This window comes from Pterocles gutturalis, unplaced genomic scaffold (assembly GCF_000699245.1).
Source record: "Pterocles gutturalis isolate BGI_N339 unplaced genomic scaffold, ASM69924v1 scaffold30681, whole genome shotgun sequence".
NCBI lineage: Eukaryota > Metazoa > Chordata > Aves > Pterocliformes > Pteroclidae > Pterocles > Pterocles gutturalis.
The window spans coordinates 1-18,156 of NW_010106460.1; the positions used below are offsets into that span (position 1 = coordinate 1).

At 37.6% G+C, this 18,156-nt stretch overlaps 1 protein-coding gene across 1 annotated transcript; it reads right to left on the reverse strand.

The window, feature by feature from the left end:
* Positions 1-512: 512 nt before the first annotated feature.
* On the reverse strand, positions 513-17,788 carry LOC104472214 (zinc finger E-box-binding homeobox 1-like; the record flags this gene model as incomplete). The annotated part of the gene is made up of 5 exons (XM_010087794.1): positions 513-626; positions 6,336-6,538; positions 10,451-10,612; positions 12,239-12,301; positions 17,588-17,788. Coding segments are annotated over 5 exons (743 nt in total), but the record flags the coding sequence as incomplete, so codon positions are not given.
* Between the last annotated feature and the right edge of the window lie 368 nt (positions 17,789-18,156).

The following is an 18,156-nucleotide window of genomic DNA, read 5'->3' on the forward strand; positions in this document are numbered from 1 at the left end:
TATTATTATATATAAAATTTCTTGTAAATTGGAACTCTTATACATTGAAACTGTTGTGACACTATACCACAATCCTAGACCTGTGTCCTGAGGCCACTTTAATGTGACTAGTCTTGAATGACAACAATCACAGCCACAGCAGGATGCATGGTTCTTATGTACTGATTATTATCAATTAAAATTTTCTGGCAAGGCTCATAAAATGCTGAATAATCTGCAAACATTGAGAAAAAACAGATAAGTGAAAAAGGATCAGAAGGATACCCCCATTTCTTCTGCCACAAGTGAAGTTTTCTTTAACTGTCAGAGCTTAAGCTGCAACTGTAAATCCTCTTGAGTTATTCTACATATTTCCTGCACAGAGCTGAAGGGTGCAGTCAGTGCTTAGAGTCCCAGAGGAAAAAAAAAAAAGGAAAACACTAGTATTTTAAACTTAGACTTACAAGACCGATTTCACATCAAATTTATAATGAGTAGAAATCGCAACATTAGTACACAGTTAAATGCTTGGTTTATTTACCACTGTGGATTCGTAGGTGCTCCTTTAGGTGGTGTTTATATTTAAAAGCTTTTCCACATTCAGTGCACTTGAATTTTCGATTACCACTGGATTGCGTCACATGTCTCTGTAAGAAAGAATTTGTAATTACTGCATAGGACAGCACATTGGAGAAACATCTTGTATTTTCACATTTTAACAGAGAAAATGCAATACAAAACTGAAAAGAATCAATCACAATTTTAAGAGACTGAAGGTGGTATGCGTTATGCATGAAAAAGAAACAAATTAGAAGTCAGGTTAAAACTGAGCCATGTGTATCTTCTGAATAACTCTGATACAGTAAAAAGGAAAAAAAAACCCTAAAATATATTCACCCCTTCTCCTAACTTCAGACGAAGCTTGCACTGACATGTTATGTGAGTAAGAAGTTCCAGGATGCATGCTAATTCTACTTGTGAAAGAAAAAAACCCAAGAAAAACCCCAAGCCCATCACCCACCGAATATGTCACGGAGGATAGAGAAACATTAAAGCATATAAAAGCTTGTTTAAAGTTTAATCAGTTGACTTGATTTTTCCAGGTACATGCTCCCAGCGCTTACTGTTGGCCTTGGATTCCTCTACGTAATGATGCCACAGGATTGCTCAAGAGAAGATGGCTCAGTGACAACAAAGGCACTCTCAGTCACAATTAATTCTCAAAATAAATGCAAAAAACTAAATTAAAATAAATAACAATAGGGAGGGATTTCCCAAGTACACAACATCAAACCTCTTCACTATTTGCATTGAAGCTCTGTGGTTATTTTTGCTATATTTTGCCTTGTGAGAGCATTTATTGTTAAGCTCCAAATTATTTTTAATTTATCTTTATTGTTACACTAGTTTAAAAACCACAAAAGCTAAGAAAGACATGTAAATTTATGTAGTATATATGTGGCATGTATATGCAAGATATATAATTTTATTACGAACTGTATAAATCTATTAATGTGTATTTTTAAAGACAAAAAATACATACATTTTAGAAGTTGAAGCAGCTTAATTACCAACATGAAATGGAGGAATTAAGAAATTTTTCTGTTCAAACAAATTGTTCATTTAAAAGAACAGCGGCTCCTTTTTAAGTAGAGCTCCCTTTGCAGAAAGATATTTTACCAACATTTGGATGCAGCTGCAGATAACCAGGGCAAGTATTTTCATAAACTCATTAATAGAGCTATTCATGTCCTCTGGGGAAACAGCCTGCCTACGGGCAGCTACCACGAGTCGCCTGGTGCGCATTAACTTCCTCCGGTGAGAAACCATGGCAGGGAGCTCCAGCACCCGACTCCGGTCTCCTGTGGTTGGCAGCACCGGGAGCAGATGCTCACTGAGTGCTGAGGCCATTCCCCGAGTGCAGACATGGCAACTGGGGGCTGAGATCTGTGCTGGAGAAGCTGGGGTGAATGTTCCTGTTCTCATTTATGCCTTTAGATCTGAAGAACCCGCAGCCGTGCAGTTTGCTGGATGGAAGTCTGCTATGAGATACGCTGTCCAAATTATCAACTCTCCCCATCCTACACCCTGTCCTCCTTTGTACAACACAGATGCTAACAGAAGACAAATTGAAACGAGATAATCTAAATTGCTTCCCAGTACTCTAATTTGGCAGTTCCCTCGGGATAAGTGTTTGGTTAAGCTGCAGTTTTCAGCTCTCAGCAGACACTGCTCCCGCTCACCTCGGGGTGGGCTCTGTCCTGCCTCCTCCCAGGCCCTGCAGCAAGGTCAAGGTCACCGCTCTGACTTATCCTGATTTGCACCTGACTGTCAGCTTTTGCTAGTCCACACGGCTTTTCAGCTTTGTTTAACTAAGACCCTTGAAGATGATGTTCTAGATGATTGTGCCTGACTCACTGCACTTCACTTTAATGATCTGACTTCACTGAATTTAGAGGACCGTGTCAGGATTTACTTAAGCCTGCAGAGAATCAGTTACTACCGTTTGACTTGAGATTATACAAGTTAAAGGATCTCAGCATATATACAGCTACTGCAGACGCTGGACTACATAAATATTCATGATAAATATCAGTGCTTGTATTCAATCTGTCAGAAATGTTTCAGCTCCAGTCTTTAAAATTCAATGTTCTCCTTCCAAGGCATGGAAGACCACATTTCTCTTACCAAACTTTTAACGAGTTTTCCTGTTTTCCTGGTCATAGCTATAACCTGCTTTGAACTTTCTGCTAGGCAGTATTTGCATCTATTTTGCCTTACCTTCTTCTACTTTTAATTCTTTATTCAGCTTTCTTGCTGTCTGTCCTATACTTTTTTTTTAATAAATCTGGGACATCCTCAGAGTTACTCTCCAGGATCTTCTTTAAAACTAAATGGCAAATCAGAACTGTTCTCTAAAGTACCATCTTTGATACTCTTTCACCTTCATTTTCTCAGATTCAATAGATTTCCCCCTTTTAGTACTGTTAAATCCACATCTTTTGGTGTCTCTGATATATTTTTAATGCAGTGTACATAACTGCTGTTTTCTGCTCATTAAACAATTAACTGCAGCATTCAAAGAATACTCCTCTGCATTCCTTTAAGGACTGAAGGAAGAAATATCAGCATTAAAGTCTGTAACTCGCCACTAATAACCCTCTGATTCAAATATTTACTGTGCTTATGCGTGAAGTCCACTCTTTTCATACCAGAGAACCAAAACTAATTAATGGGAATCCTCAAAAGTTATTTGGAGAACAGGAATTACAGGTACATCAGGGTTCTTTCACAGCCAGTCTGACCATGGTCTTCAAGAACTGCCATTTCTCCACAGTGTCCATGGCAACGTGGAATTTTAACAGACTATCTACATGTGCTTTGCAAATAGTTGAGAAGAAAAAGAAAACAAATGTAAGAAGCACTTATTCATACTTCAACATCTTTTTTGGTGTTTCACATGTGAAAGCAGACAACGCATATGCAGCACTGTCTCCTACCAACAGTTAAGCGGTGTAGGAGCAGCCTGGGGAGCTGCCAGGGATGCTGGGGGACAGGGAGGAGTGGGGGAATGAAGGAGAAAGTGCCAGGATGGTGCTCAGCTCTCTGCTGGAGCAGAACTAGCTGCAGTTTGGCAATTTCCCCCTTCTTCAGAAGGAGGCACAGTGTGCGTGCACCTCTTCCACTGCCTTCACTACACTAGAATTTATCTTTGCTCATTGCTTCCTTGTACAGAAAAATTAAAAAATTGTCACATGCTGGACCAGCAAACAAAGTTCTCCAAATAAATTACTTCCAGGTGAAGTCCTTTAAGAATAAGACATTAAGTTTTGAAGATGCAGCTGTTAAAGACCCACAACCAGGAGGTCTATAGCTTACTAGGGAAAAAAATTAATTTTCTATTATACAAATGATGTAACCACGTATATACACATTAAGCCAGTTCTGAAGACATGACAACTTTGTGACAATAACACAAACAAATAAAAATTTCAAATTGAGCAAGTATCTACACTATTGTAGTTTTGATTCTGGCTATGGCTCTAGAGACAAACCACACTTAAACGGCTGTAATATTGAGTTACAGACACTTCACAGAAACAACATTTATCAAACACAATCGTGCCTTCAAAAGCAGAAGCCCATTAAAATACATCTGCAGGAATACAATTTAAGTTTCCTTTTGTAGCAATTCTTTTGAGATCGTTTACTCACTTGGTATTTTTTCTCTTTTCATTCAAACTACATGCAAATACAGGAAAGGGTTTGAGCCCTTCCAACTACTTTATTCTTCTGCTTTTAGGCTTTTAGTTGGAAAAATTGAAAATAATTGTGGTAGCTCACAAAAAAGCACTATACAAAAAGCATTCAGAGATTTTACAGTTAGAAATACAAGATGTATATAAGACAATAGTAACTTAAAGTGGAAGCCAAGCCAATAAGAGAGCAAGACAGAAATTAATTGTTCATGGGAAATATATTTGAATAAACAAAAACTGTAATGTCAGAATATGCTGGCAAGGTTATTCCAAACCCTGTGAGACAGTAAAATCCCTGCAGCAGGATGGCTATACTTGTAACAATTTTCCTGGTATAAAAATGTATAATAAACTTCTAAGCTTGTTAAATTATTGGTCTTAGCGATACTTTGTATTATGGAGATTAACCGGCAATGTGTAAAAAAGCATCTCCTTTAGTCTGTGTACAGCCTTTCAGCTTAATGAAAGTTCTGCTGGTTTGGAGATGGAAGAAATATTGAAGTACCATTCCCTTTACATTCTTTTCACTATTCACTGTTTTGCATCTTTCTTATAGAATCATAGAATGATTAAGGTTGGAAAAGACCTCAAGGATCATCAAGTCCAACCGTCAACCCAACACCACCTAACCCACTAAACCATGTCCCTAAGCAGCACATCTACATGTTTTTTGAACACCTCCAGGGATGGTGACTCCACCACTTCCCTGGGCAGCCTGGTCCAATGCCTGATCACTCTTTCAGGGAAGAAATTTTTTCTAATATCCAGCCTAAACCTCCCCTGGTGCAACTTGAGGCCATTTCCTCTTGTCCTATCACTTGTTACTTCAGAGAAGAGGCCAGCACCCACCTCACTACAACCTCCTTTCAGGTAGTTGTAGAGAGTGATAAGGTCTCCTCTCAGCCTCCTCTTCTCTAGACTAAACAACCCCAGCTCCCTCAGCCGCTCCTCATCAGACCTGTGCTCCAGACCCTTCACCAGCTTCGTTGCACTTCTCTGGACCTGCTCCAGCCCCTCAATGTCCTTCTTGTGGTGAGGGGCCCAAAACTGAACACAGTATTCAAGGTGTGGCCTCACCAGTGCCGAGTACAGGGGCACGCCTGCCGGCCACACTATTGCTGATGCAGGCCAGGAAGCCATTGGCCTTCTTGGCCACCTGGGCACACTGCTGGCTCATGTTCTATGATGCTTCTGTTTTCTTTCTGGAGAGTATCAATCTTTTTTAATTTGTCCATGGAAGGGAACATCTCCAAGCACCTTTCTCTCCAACCTGGTCGTGGAAAATCTATATCTTTTTTTCTTAGATTCCTGACTGTTTCACCGAGTTTCAGTTGGTTCCCAAGCCTCAGCTATGGAAGCATGTAATTAGGGATGGATGATAGGAAATTGTGGGGATAAAAGCAGAAAGGAAAAAGAAGGATAGGGGAACAGAATCTCAGGACCTTCCATAGTGGTTAAATCATGAAAAGCATTTCAAGTAACCACATCCTCAGGTCAGCTCATGAACCACAGAAAACAAGCTCAGAATATCTTTAGCCCTTTTTGCTGCTCTATTTAGTAGTGAAACATTGTATGTTATGCACAAATTATCTGTATATTGTCTGAGAGCATGGATTGCATTTAAAAACTGCATCTCACAGTTCAAGCAAATAAATCAACACAATGGCTTGCTTTTTAAGGGTAAAAATGGGTACAGTGAATTTTGAATTAGCCAAACAGGATTTATGAAAGAAAAATTTAAGTGTTTCACTAAAGATGTGAGATTAGATTTGAGTCACAATTTTAATGTAATGTTAGCCAACAAACAGAAAAAACCCTAATTATCTATAAATGCAATAAAGCACTTCTGAAAACTAAAATTTAAACCCAACCACAGTGCCCAGATACATGAAAGCACAGGAGTTCAGATCTCATCCTTTGACACCTATCGAAAAAGTCTGACTTCACCAGCAGTTTAAGCGCATCCTCCAGGACTGGGACTTCAGCATGTAGACAATCTGCTATGAACAGCTTACTTGCTCGGTATGTTTTTCCTCACATAACAAATCAAATTGTTGATACAGAGGATGATAAATCCTTAATTCAAATGCCACTTACTTGATCTCTTCCTGATTTGTGTGATGTCATGTGGCGGTCGAGCTGCGTTCTGTACGCAAACGTGTAACTGCACAAGGAGCAACTAAAGTTATCTTCATTTTTTTCATGGCGATATTTAATGTGTTCCTTCAGAGAGGTAAAACGCTTGTACCCTCGGTCACAATATGGGCAGGTAAGCAGTTGGGAAAATGCATCGGGCGTTCCTACACAGCAGAGACAATACACTATATTTAAATATAGGTAAGATCCAAACTTACTAACATCAACAAACATGCTTTACGTTTACATATGTTACTGGAAGAAAACATGCAGCTGGCTAGAAGCTCCATCTGTTTCAGAAAAAGAATAATGATAATTTATATTTTTTCCCCAGACATTACATTACTAACTACAGTATGATATGGTTGCCCCAGTGTACACTGGAGAGGGTGAGCACAACATGATTACTCAAAACTACACCTCTCGCAGTGTGTCTGTTGGACTTCCCAATACAGTACTAGAGCTTCTACATTTATATTTCTGTTTAAAAAGTGGTCTGAAAATTGTGGAACATGGTTTAAGATCTAGTAATCTTTGCAGATCTGATTAGCTCAATCACAGACAATCCTCAAATCCCGTTTACCAATTTAAGTCTATCACTGAGACATTTAATGGTCATCCTGTTTTCAGCTCCTAAGGAATAAATAATACTTGCAAGCTGCAGAGAATACTTTTTTCTTTCTCTTTACCTAACACAGAATTGTAAGTAAAAAGAGAACTGAAAAAAAAATTAGTAGAAATGTGGTTTACAATTCTTATACCTGGACCTGTTGGAGTGGGTCCAGAGGAGGGCCACAAAAATAATCAGAGGGATGGAGCACCTCTCCTATGAGGGAAGGCTGAGAGAGTTGGGGTTGTTTAGCCTGGAGAAGAGAAGACTACAGGGAGACTTTATTGCAGCCTTTCAGTACTTAAAGGGGGCTTATAAAAAAGATGTGGACAGACGTTTTAGCAGAGCAATAGGACGAGGCGTAATGGCTTCAAACAAAAAGAGTGTGGATTCAGACTAGATATAAAGAAGAAATTTTTTACGATGACAGTGTTGAGGCACTGTGACAGGTTGCCCAGAAGGGTTGCAGATGCCCCATCCCTGGAAACACTCAAGGCCACGTTGGATGAGGCTTTGAACAACCTTATCTAGTGGGAGGTGTCCCTGGCCATGGCAGGGGGGTTGGACTAGATGACCCTTAAAGGTCCCTTCCAACCCAAAGTATTCTGTGATCTATGGTACACACGTATGTACCTGTTAATAGGACGTACTGTCTACAGGACAGAAAGGAGAGAGGCCACATTGTCTGAGTGACAGAAAGGAGAGAGACCAAATGAGAGGCCACAAATATGATTCTAATGTGATCTATGGAATCTATTCTGCCAGATTTCATGAAGTTACTTCTGCATCAGCTCAGGACAAAGTGAAATCAAACTGAAGCTGAATATTAAATTTCACAAGAAATTAATTTTCTCTATTTCTGGGAATTTGCAATTTATGAAGTTTAACTCCATCTCGTCTTATCAGCATATATTTATCCCCCACACAATGTAACTTATTCTATCATTGAAAAATTAATTTTCTGAAGGATTGAAAAAAATATTTCTTTATAGATTGATAAAAGTTCATTTAAATAAATGTAAGGTCTGCTGTATTTGATCAAACTACCCACTTCTAAGGTGTGGTATCCTCCAATGACCATGCTACTCTTCCATGCTTCAAGGGAAATGGGAAGCAAAAGGATGCACCTATCCACTGCGCTGAGTGAGAGCAGGAGAGGAAAGTGGAAGGTCTTTACTGATTACTATTTTATGCTCTGAAGCACGAGGGACAGATTTGTTTGCGCTGTCATTTTAAGTTGCAGAACTATAAACATTATTAATACTCAGAAAATTAACCAGTACTTTAGAAAGTACTTCTGAATTATTTATCTTCATGAGCTCTCCCAGCAGTTACCACCATAGATTGATTATATGCTCTATAAAGTAGCAATTTGTTCTATTTGTATGGAATTTACTGATTAAATTTTTACTAAATGTGTCATTGTTCTTGCAACAGTGGAAAGGAAAAGAAGAGTCAAACCAGTTTTCATTATTACTAAAAAATAACACCACCTCTGTCGTAAAGGATCTCTTACCCTCTTTGTGGTTAACAGGCAAGGTAATGCTTATATGGCACTGCTGTCCTGTTGTTCTACCCCATTCTGCTTTTCCTGGATTAGCCAGGTTGTCCAAAAATTAACCCATCATGTTCACATGTGTAGACACAGTATGCTTCCCTCTAATTCTCTTTTTTCCATCTACAATTCAATTCACCTGACATAAATAATGCTCCACTTCAGCACAAATAAGACTCAGTGGAAACGCCAGAAGCACATTAATTTAAATTCTGTTTCCATTGGAGCAAATCGCTTCACAATGGTTTCCCAAAGCCACTAAAAACTCTTTTCTGTCACTTCTCTTGTCCAGTCTCACAGTTTGGAAGCATGTATCATTACCAAATATCACTATAATTTTGGCATTTTCTGTTCCAAATGATAAAAACACTGAACAGTATTGTTCAGCATCGTGATTTTCAGAATACTTCCCTGTGAACTTACTGGGCTAGGTCCAGTTTACGTTATTAATAAAAATGATAAATGTGTATTCTTAATGATTACACGGAAATCAAATTGCAGGCCTGTAAAGCTAACTTGACAATCTGTGCCACTGCAACCACAGATTAAAATACTAAATTAGTTAAATTGTAATTTTCAAGCGCCATTGTTGCACATATACCATACTTGAATTTTACAAAACCTGTAAAGTAAACCACAAAATATTAGTAATTCAGGTCCTATTTCTGTATAAAAATAGGCAGCTACACAGTTTAAACTTCTCAAATAATTTAATTTACTTTCTTTTTTGCTAAAAACTCTAATAACATAAAATCTCTGGAAGAGCATAACAAAATTGTTAGCATTACCCCTTTCACTGCTCTCCCTTAGACTCCAATACAGTAAGACAGCTACAATGATGTTTTTTGTACAATTATGTTCATTTTTTTAATGACTGGAACACAACAACTCCTAATCCTTTACATAGGATGCTATTCTTTTTTGAAAAACCTTAAATAGTGCAATAAAAGAACACAATCTGGTTGAAAACACGGTTTTCACAGACTATGAAAGCTGAACACTTCACAAAGCAGCACAGAATGCAAAACCAGTCTGAAGGTTTTGCATTCAAATATGTGTTTTGTGATGAAGAAATGAACAAAGTATGACTTCTCATCTCACCCAGAACCTTAGAGGAAAAAAAGACATCTACTCAGAATTGAAACCACTACTACTTATTTGTTTCCTAATAATTTAAAAATAATAAAATACAGAACCTTGATTTGCACCATATAAACTCATAAAGCTGGAAGAAACTAAGAGTAAAGTAATAATTAAAAAAATTCTCACTTCATTATGAAATAATATTTTCAAAGTCTATAGGGAAGTCTGCATTTCTTAATGGGGTTCCATAAGAAAAATAACAACAGGTCATTTTTTTATTTAACATAAATATTTTTGTAGAAACAATGTTTCATTTTTTTCCCCACAGCTCTCTTTTCAGGAAAAATCCCAAAGCCTCTGATAGAATGGCTACCTAATAAAAGAACTCCTATGTAACAGATTATTTTGGGGGTTTTGTTTAGAAATACAGAAAGAAAAGAAACATGTCATAACTCCCCCGAAGTTATTCTTACATAAAACTACACTCTCTTGCTTCAGTCCCATTATATTTAACAAATGTTTTTTTCTGTTCTTTCATATAATGCTAGTGAACGGATTTATGAAAGCCTGAATATTTATTTCCAGTTACTGGAGGCTATCACTTAAGTACCGATACAACTGAACGGCAGTGCATGTCTTGCTTCACAAAAGCAAGTAGTAATGGTTTTTGCAAGATGATCCCATCCTTTCATAATTATTTAACTAAGATTTCAAATTTTTTTTTCCAGAGTTACATGTGTATGCACTATCTTCTAAACTACAACAGAACTTTTCGGTCAAGTACTTAGAATAATTTATTTTGGAAGAACTGACTGGTGGCATATTTACCATTTTCATCCTGACCACTAGCTTCTGGCGTGCCTTGTCTCTGGTCCTCCTCAGGTGCTTCAGGGTAGATAACAGCTGTATCTTCTTGTTGAAGGAATTCTTCAACATTAGGATCATGGTTTTGTTCATTTTCTGCATCAGAATCACATTCATCTTCTTTTACTAAGAGTGAAATACAAGATACAGGATATGAAATTAAAAGTTTAAAAAGAACACAAATGAGATCTAGTAATTCACATTTCCAAATCAACTTCTATCCAAGGACTTCAAAACTCTTTGCAACTACCCGTACACGTCAAGCCCTTTAAGATGCAGGAATACGTCAAGTTTTAAAACAGAGAAGAAGTGGCATAATGACATTAAAAAATATGACCGAAACCACAGTTTGCCTCTTGAACTCAGTGCAGTTTTATCATTTTAGATTCATCTGTTCCCCTCAACTTCCCTAAAAATCTTAAATGGAACATTAATTATGATGTAGCTCTTGTAGTTTGAAGGCCAGCTGGCACTCTCAGCTCCTATGTTTGCAAAAGTCAGTTTGTTGCCTTCAAGACATATTTTTTAATGTTATTTAAGATATGTTCATTAGTGCAAGCCCAGAAGATACTTAAAATCTGAAAAACAAGTTGGCTGGATGACACAAAGCAGGCTTGAACTTCGAGTAGTTTGCTCTCTGGCATTAGAAATAGGTATCAAAAAGCTTTCAGATCTAGTTAACACCCTTCAACATTTTCTAGTTTAAAATTCTAAAAAAACAACCAATGAACAACTGTATTTCCAAGCTAACAAATAATAAATATTTTACTTAATGTTTTCTACAATAATTATTTGCTAGTAACTATTTGCCTAAGTACATTGTTGCTAGAGTTTACCTTTACCATGGGGGAACATTCTGTGAGAGCTCTGTCTAAATCATGACAGGTCTCCTCCACTGTCAATAATGTGAGCTATATTTTTTAATAGGAAGCAGAAGTTGTACGATTCATCTCTCAGTGTGAAGTCACATACTCACTTTACAATGTGACATGATCTTTTTATGACATGAGCCAGTCTTTCTCATATATAGGCTGTAATGTTGTTCTTCATACTTGTTTGAGGAGACCTGACTTTATAGCAACTAAAAAGAGTGTGTGAATCTACAGTTTTAACATATTTATGTTTAGGTTTTTGGGTTTTTTTTTTTTAATAAGGCTTATAGCAATAATATCTAACTATTTAGTGCTAGGGGCATTTAAAAATAATGTATAAAAATCTTTTTAAAAGCTGGATGGGATAGATGTTAATTCTTTTCTCAAACAGAGAAATAACAAAACAACAAAGCATCTGTTTTGATTTGATTCTGAAACCCAAGATACACATTTTATTTTGCCTTCTGTATAATCAGTACAGAAGAGCTGATAATAAGATACAGTATTTAGCTTATTTCGGTATATTCCTTATTGGTTTAAAACACTATTGACCTGTAGTTGTATTCTACACAACTACACGTAAGATCAGTACTACTCATTTTGCTCGTGTTCTCGAGGAGAGGTGGTGCTGCGGCCAGCCCTCACACAAGAGACCCGCTCTGTGTCCCTGGTCAGCTACACCTCTGCACCAGGGACATCCGAAGGAGCCCACTCTATTCTTCCTCAGCTAAAACACTGGTTACAATTTAAGATCTCTAGTGTGGAAGAGCAAACCAGTTTATCAAGAGAGGTGGGAGAACTCCAAGGATTTCAGGATACTCACCTAGACAAAATTCAATAGCACTTTATGAATAAGGGACTCAGATTAACAAAGACATACCTGTACATGCAACTTCATCTGTCTGAGCTTCAGGCCCCAGGATTTCCTTTGTTTCTTTTCCAGCTGAAACAGTACAGATCACAAAAAAAGAAGGAATATTTAAAAAACAAAATGAAACAACAAAAAAGCCACAGACAACCACCAACAACTTAATACATTTGAGGAGTTATTTTTTCAGGTTTTTCCATTTCTGTATTGTTTAGAAGAAATGCACTCAAGGACAATGTTCTTTCAAAAATATGGTTGCACATTATTTCAGCAGTGTGTGATCAGTTGAACCACGAAGATATACCACGGTTAAAGAAATAAAATCTTAAAAGGAAGCAATACTAAACACTAACCATTATTTGAAGTCAGGTAAAGTCAGGGAAAGCATATTTGTCCAGCAAATACAGAGTCAGCTACTTAAATAACCCTGTCTACAAATCCTTTCTGGTACACAGGAATATTATTTCTGGAAACCAGATTATCATAAAACTAATACATTTACATTAATTTCTCCAATTAGCAGGTTTTGGAAGTGACTGATTTTTTGCTGGTAATGTCTGCAAATGTGTTCTCTTTCTTGTAAACTGTTTAGAAACCACTTAGAGGCTGTGATTGCTTAAATAAACGCTGATTTTAAACACGTGCTCCCTGCTTCACATCAACTCAGTACTACAAAAATGCTCATGTCTCAATCGCAATACCCAGTAGGACTCTGCAGGCACCAGACCTCCACAGAACTAACACCATGGAGCCCACCTACCTTCAAACCTCTACCAGCTCCTGCCAAGCTGCAGCGTTAAAACTTGCAAGCCTGTGGCATGGAAGTTTTTACTCACTACAGGTTGTTGGTTCAAATCAATAAATGGCTCAAGTTGTTTCTAATTTATGTTTGCAGGGTAGCCTGGATGGGGAAGCTCCTATTGGAAAGGCCACAGCTGCCATTTTTGCCAGTAACTGGCTTACGGCAGGAGTATGTACAAAAGCGATGTTGGTTTTTTCCCTCCTTTATCAGTAGCATGCTATGCTAATACATTGGAAATTAAAGCATTATTTCATAGTTTTATTATGGAAACGCTAGATGCTTCAGAGCTATACTGAAGAAAAAGACTCCTAGATGATACAGGAGGTTAGACTACACAACGGCTATGATCTGGAATGGCAACTGCCATTTACCTTACTTCATCCTGCTTCAGTGCAGGGAAAAATCCTTTGGTTTGGCTAGTCAAAACCCCAGAACATTACAGCTTTTTCATTACAGGAGAAGCCAATTTCTCCTTTATACAGAAGATGATAAATTTTAGGAAAACTAAGTTCTCAGATAAAACCAGCTTCCTTCAAGGAAAAGACTGATAATTCTGTCTACTTTGGTAAAATCCCACAGACTCAAAATATGCAGAAGCTATATCTGCAAATAGTCACAAACAAGAAATATGCTTAAGAGGAAACTGTAACTCTTAAATCTTTCTTTAATTGTCATCTAAAACCCCCCCCACCCAAACCAGTCTATATTTTATTGGTCAATACTGGATTGTGAACTAATTATATTTTTGGCTCATGATACCAAAGATCTGGTTCAGAATTTGTAAGATGGATGACTGCATGCAATACAAATTTAAATCCAAAATTTATTTTTTTAAAAACAATAATGATGCAAATCCACTCTTTTTCTTTAAAACGGGTTTTTGATTTTTGTCCATTATGACACAGGCTCTGTGGAAGAGGGGGAGTATCAGTAGGTTATTACTCATAGATATTTAAATCATAGTGTCTCAAACAATTTCACTGGCTTCAGTACAAATGAAAGCTACGCTTCCCAAGGGAATGCAAAGTAATTTATGGTATTATAGATTAATCTCAGTGAAGTTAAAAACCCTCTCATTTCTAATGATCATAACCTCTGTTTGGTACTGTCTCTTCCTAATATCTAAAAGTGGGGTACAAGACAGGGAGGAGCCCTTTTACACAGGGGGTGATCTTCCTTAATGCTACAGGAATAACTAATAATTTGAAAAATGTTAAGTAGAGCTCCACCTTTACAGCTACGTATGGTCTGCACAGGAAGGCAACTTTGCAATTGCCCTCGGAAGCCCAATTACCTTGCTGCAAATACAGCTGCTGGGAAGCAACAGGAAGGGATGTGATGATGGGGAAACGGATCTTAAGACACTGTTACACTAAGGAGAAATCACAGCTCTGATTTCCTGGAGACATTTCATCTACCTGCTCAACGACCAGTTAAATACAGGTCTCCATGAATAGCATCTAGGGCATGAATATCCATCTCGGCATTACATCTGGACACACCAGATAACTGTAAAACATGATCTTGGACTTCTGTATCTCATCATTGCTTGTAAGCAGCTGCTTAGAGATACAGTGGGACTTCCAAGTGTTAAATGCTAACGATTTTCAGATCACAGGCAACAGCATGTACTGGCAGTGAACATGCATGACATTACCACTGTGTCATAGGCTGACTGTAAACACCTCTGCATGGGTAAGGTAACTGAGCAAATTTAAATCACTAGCAAAATGGAAATCTTGGTTGTAGGCAGAAAGACAAACTTCACTGAAACTTCTACCACGGTCTTATCTTCAGAGAAGGGAATAAATTCCAAAGCCCATCAAAAGAGTTTCTAACTTCTATTCTTTAGAGCTAATTTTCTGATATACAACTTGCATGTAGCAAACAAGGCACAGTATTGCCTCATTGATCGAAAAGATGCCACACTTTTTTAGACTTCGTCACAAATGAAATTAATACAAAATAGCCCAACAACCTTTGTCAGCAACCCACCACACTGAAAGAACACAATCCATCCTACAGCACATAAACTCAACCTAAAATTTTGTGAGTTAAAGGAATTTTGGAGTTCCAGGAGGAGCTTAAACATAAAACATAACTTCATTAATTTATGAAGATTATTTCAAGGTCTGGACACTTTTTTTATTTTTCAATTTTTCAAAGATATCTTAGTTCCAAGGATGGAGATCTCCAAATTTGCTAAATACTTATTATATATAAAAATGCTTTTAAAGTGTATTAATATAATCAGTCAGTAAGTTTAACCTTTGCTTTTTTTTTTTTTTTTTTTTTAAATTGTAGTATGAGTTTTACTTTAAACTAAAGCAAAAAAAAATTAATCGTATTACAGAATCACTGCACACATGAATGCTGGTGCACTGCCAACAACTTGTGCAGGATACACGTGGTTCACTTTTTCAAGCCGGTATGACTGTTTCAGTTAAACCTCTGGAGATACACACCTTATATTTAAAACACCTGTTCTGAAGGTCTTTTAGAAATTCAGTTAGAATGACTGGAAACGGAAGGAAACTAATCTGATAAAGAAATGTTACGTGTGTTGTTTCTATTCTTGGGCATTTGTGAACAGAATAAATATGTAAAAATCTAATTCTGTCAACTTCAACTAAACCCAGAACTTTCAGTACTACTTTACCAATGAAACACAACTTACTAAAACTGCTGTAGTGTATGTTTTCTAAAAATAACCACCAGTCCTGGAGATAGTATTAGTGTTGCATGGACACCTACCCCAGTACCTTTCCCTGCATGAGAGAGATTATGTATTTGATAACCCTCTCTTCAGATTTCTAACGTGCAACCAAGACTGATAATATGATTTTCAGTTCACACCTTTCCTTCTAGGAAAGCTGTAAAAAAGTAAATAGTACTTTACCATAGCAAATCAAAGCTCCATAAAACCTAACATAGCTTTCATTTTTCTCATGTAGTCATTGCCAGAAATTAAAACAATTTATTTAAAAAAACCTTGCTATCAAATAAAAAAATCTCCAGACTGCTACAAAAGAATACACAACTTTTACAGAAGAAATTTATGGTAGTTTGAGCAAGCCTGTATGGCACTTGTTTAAATCTTTTGTCTATCTCAATACTGATGAAAGCCTGTCTTTGTAAGCAACGACCAAGGCAGAGAAAACGTTGCCTACATTGTGGTTCTCCAATCATGGTAGAATTTGGTTCAAATGCTTGATTTTAGCAAACAATTTTTAAAAGGTTAAAATGGTACGTTTGAAATAGGGAGTCAAAAAAGGTGCCACCACATCTCTAGAGCTCTGACAAACTTCAGAAGGTTTTCTGAGCCAAGACGCTGTACTGTAACTACCTGTAGGTACATCTCCAAGAAATGTTCAGTCTACGGGTCTTGATCCAGCACCTCTGTGAGCCAGTGCTCTCCTTCACTCTGTATTTCAGGTTTCCTACACCTGTGCTTGAAGGGTTCAAGACACAGTCTACACACGGCCCATTTTTATGTAACTGCAATTCCTGACAGATATAGCCTGCAGTAGAGCAAAGATATTACAGGAGAACTAAGAAAATTGCCTACCTAATAATTTAGCTCCCAGATACTCATTTCCCTGCACAGCATACCTTGGCAATAGCAGCTACATAAAAAAACAGGCTGCGCTGATGCTATTCTTTGAACTCCCAGCTGCTCTTTCTCAGCTGGATTTCAGTTAGGGACCATATCACCGCTTTCTGTTTATTTAGATGTGAGGTCATGCAATTTGTTTTAAACCACCAGTTTTAACAAGGTGGACACTAAAGAATTGTGGTTGGAGTTCAGACACAAACAGGAGTATGCCGGAAAATACTCTGTATCTTTCAAGGGGTTAAGGCCAAATTCTGCAATAAATTACACTAATTTACGTGTTTATCCCAGTTTGGCCCAAATGTAAGCATGCTGTGTGATATTATGAAACTCAGTATCCGATTCCACAGTAAAAAAAGGACCATTTCCCGATTGCTTCAAATTTTCAGCTGCTAAAGCTGCTGTATAAAAAGTATAACATTTACCTCCTTACAGTGTTTTCAAAATACAGATCCATTATGCTAAGACAGCCAATTCTAAAACTAATGATCTAAAAAGTATTGTTTCTGGCTATATTTTACAAGGGAAAAGGTAGAAGCAGCTCACAGGCAGAAATTTACATCTGAATATTATTTTGTTTTGTAATTTTGGCTTACTGCTTACTCCCCAAGCTGAGCAAACCCTGAACCTTAGTGGGACCTTTGGCAAAGACCCTCCATGGAAAAAGACTTGGAAAAACTAAAAACAAGTCTCTCTCTGATCACCCTTGAGAATGCTGCGCCCACAGATCTGAAGCTCCTGTTTAACAACGCAAATGGAATGAATGCACTTCTGAATCTGCCTCAAATAACATAATATATATTACAATAAATATAGTAGAAAATATCTTTCTTGATTATGAATATTGCATGTTATTTCAGTAAAAAAAGCGACCAAAAAATGTCCCATTAAGTTTTTATTTTAGAAACCTTTCTTTACATATCATCGTCAGTGAAAATGAACATACCTTCATCTTCCCAGCAACTGTTGGTACTCCCTTCTCTTTCACTATTTTCTGGTAATACTGTATGGTCTGTTGGCAAGTCATCTTCTGGCACGCTAGCATCACAGTCTGCCGCATCAGTTACACTTTCTTCTTCCACTATATGCAATTTATCTTCATCGTCTGAATCTGAGTTTGCTTCTACCACGTTATTATAATTGGTGACTGTGAAGAGATAAAAAGCGAAATGCTGATCAATACACTCCTAATTTACAGCATGGAGGTCCAAAGCTTTCAGTATTGTGGCCAGATGCTATATCAGGGGCATCTCTATGGAGTCACATTATTATTTCTTCTTTCCACATGGGGATGGCAGGGGATTGTGAGCAACTTGGATGTAATGGCAGCAGACAAGGAGACATCTGACAGCTGCTGGGCTTCCACCACTGCTAGGAACCACGATACCTCTCACTTCTGCACACCCAGCATAAGGCTGCACAGGAGAAGGCAGCGGACAACTCCAGAGTGGTCTTCTGGGCCACAAGGAAATATCAGGCTTCCAACTGGATCGCTCCAATTTGGATACCTGCACT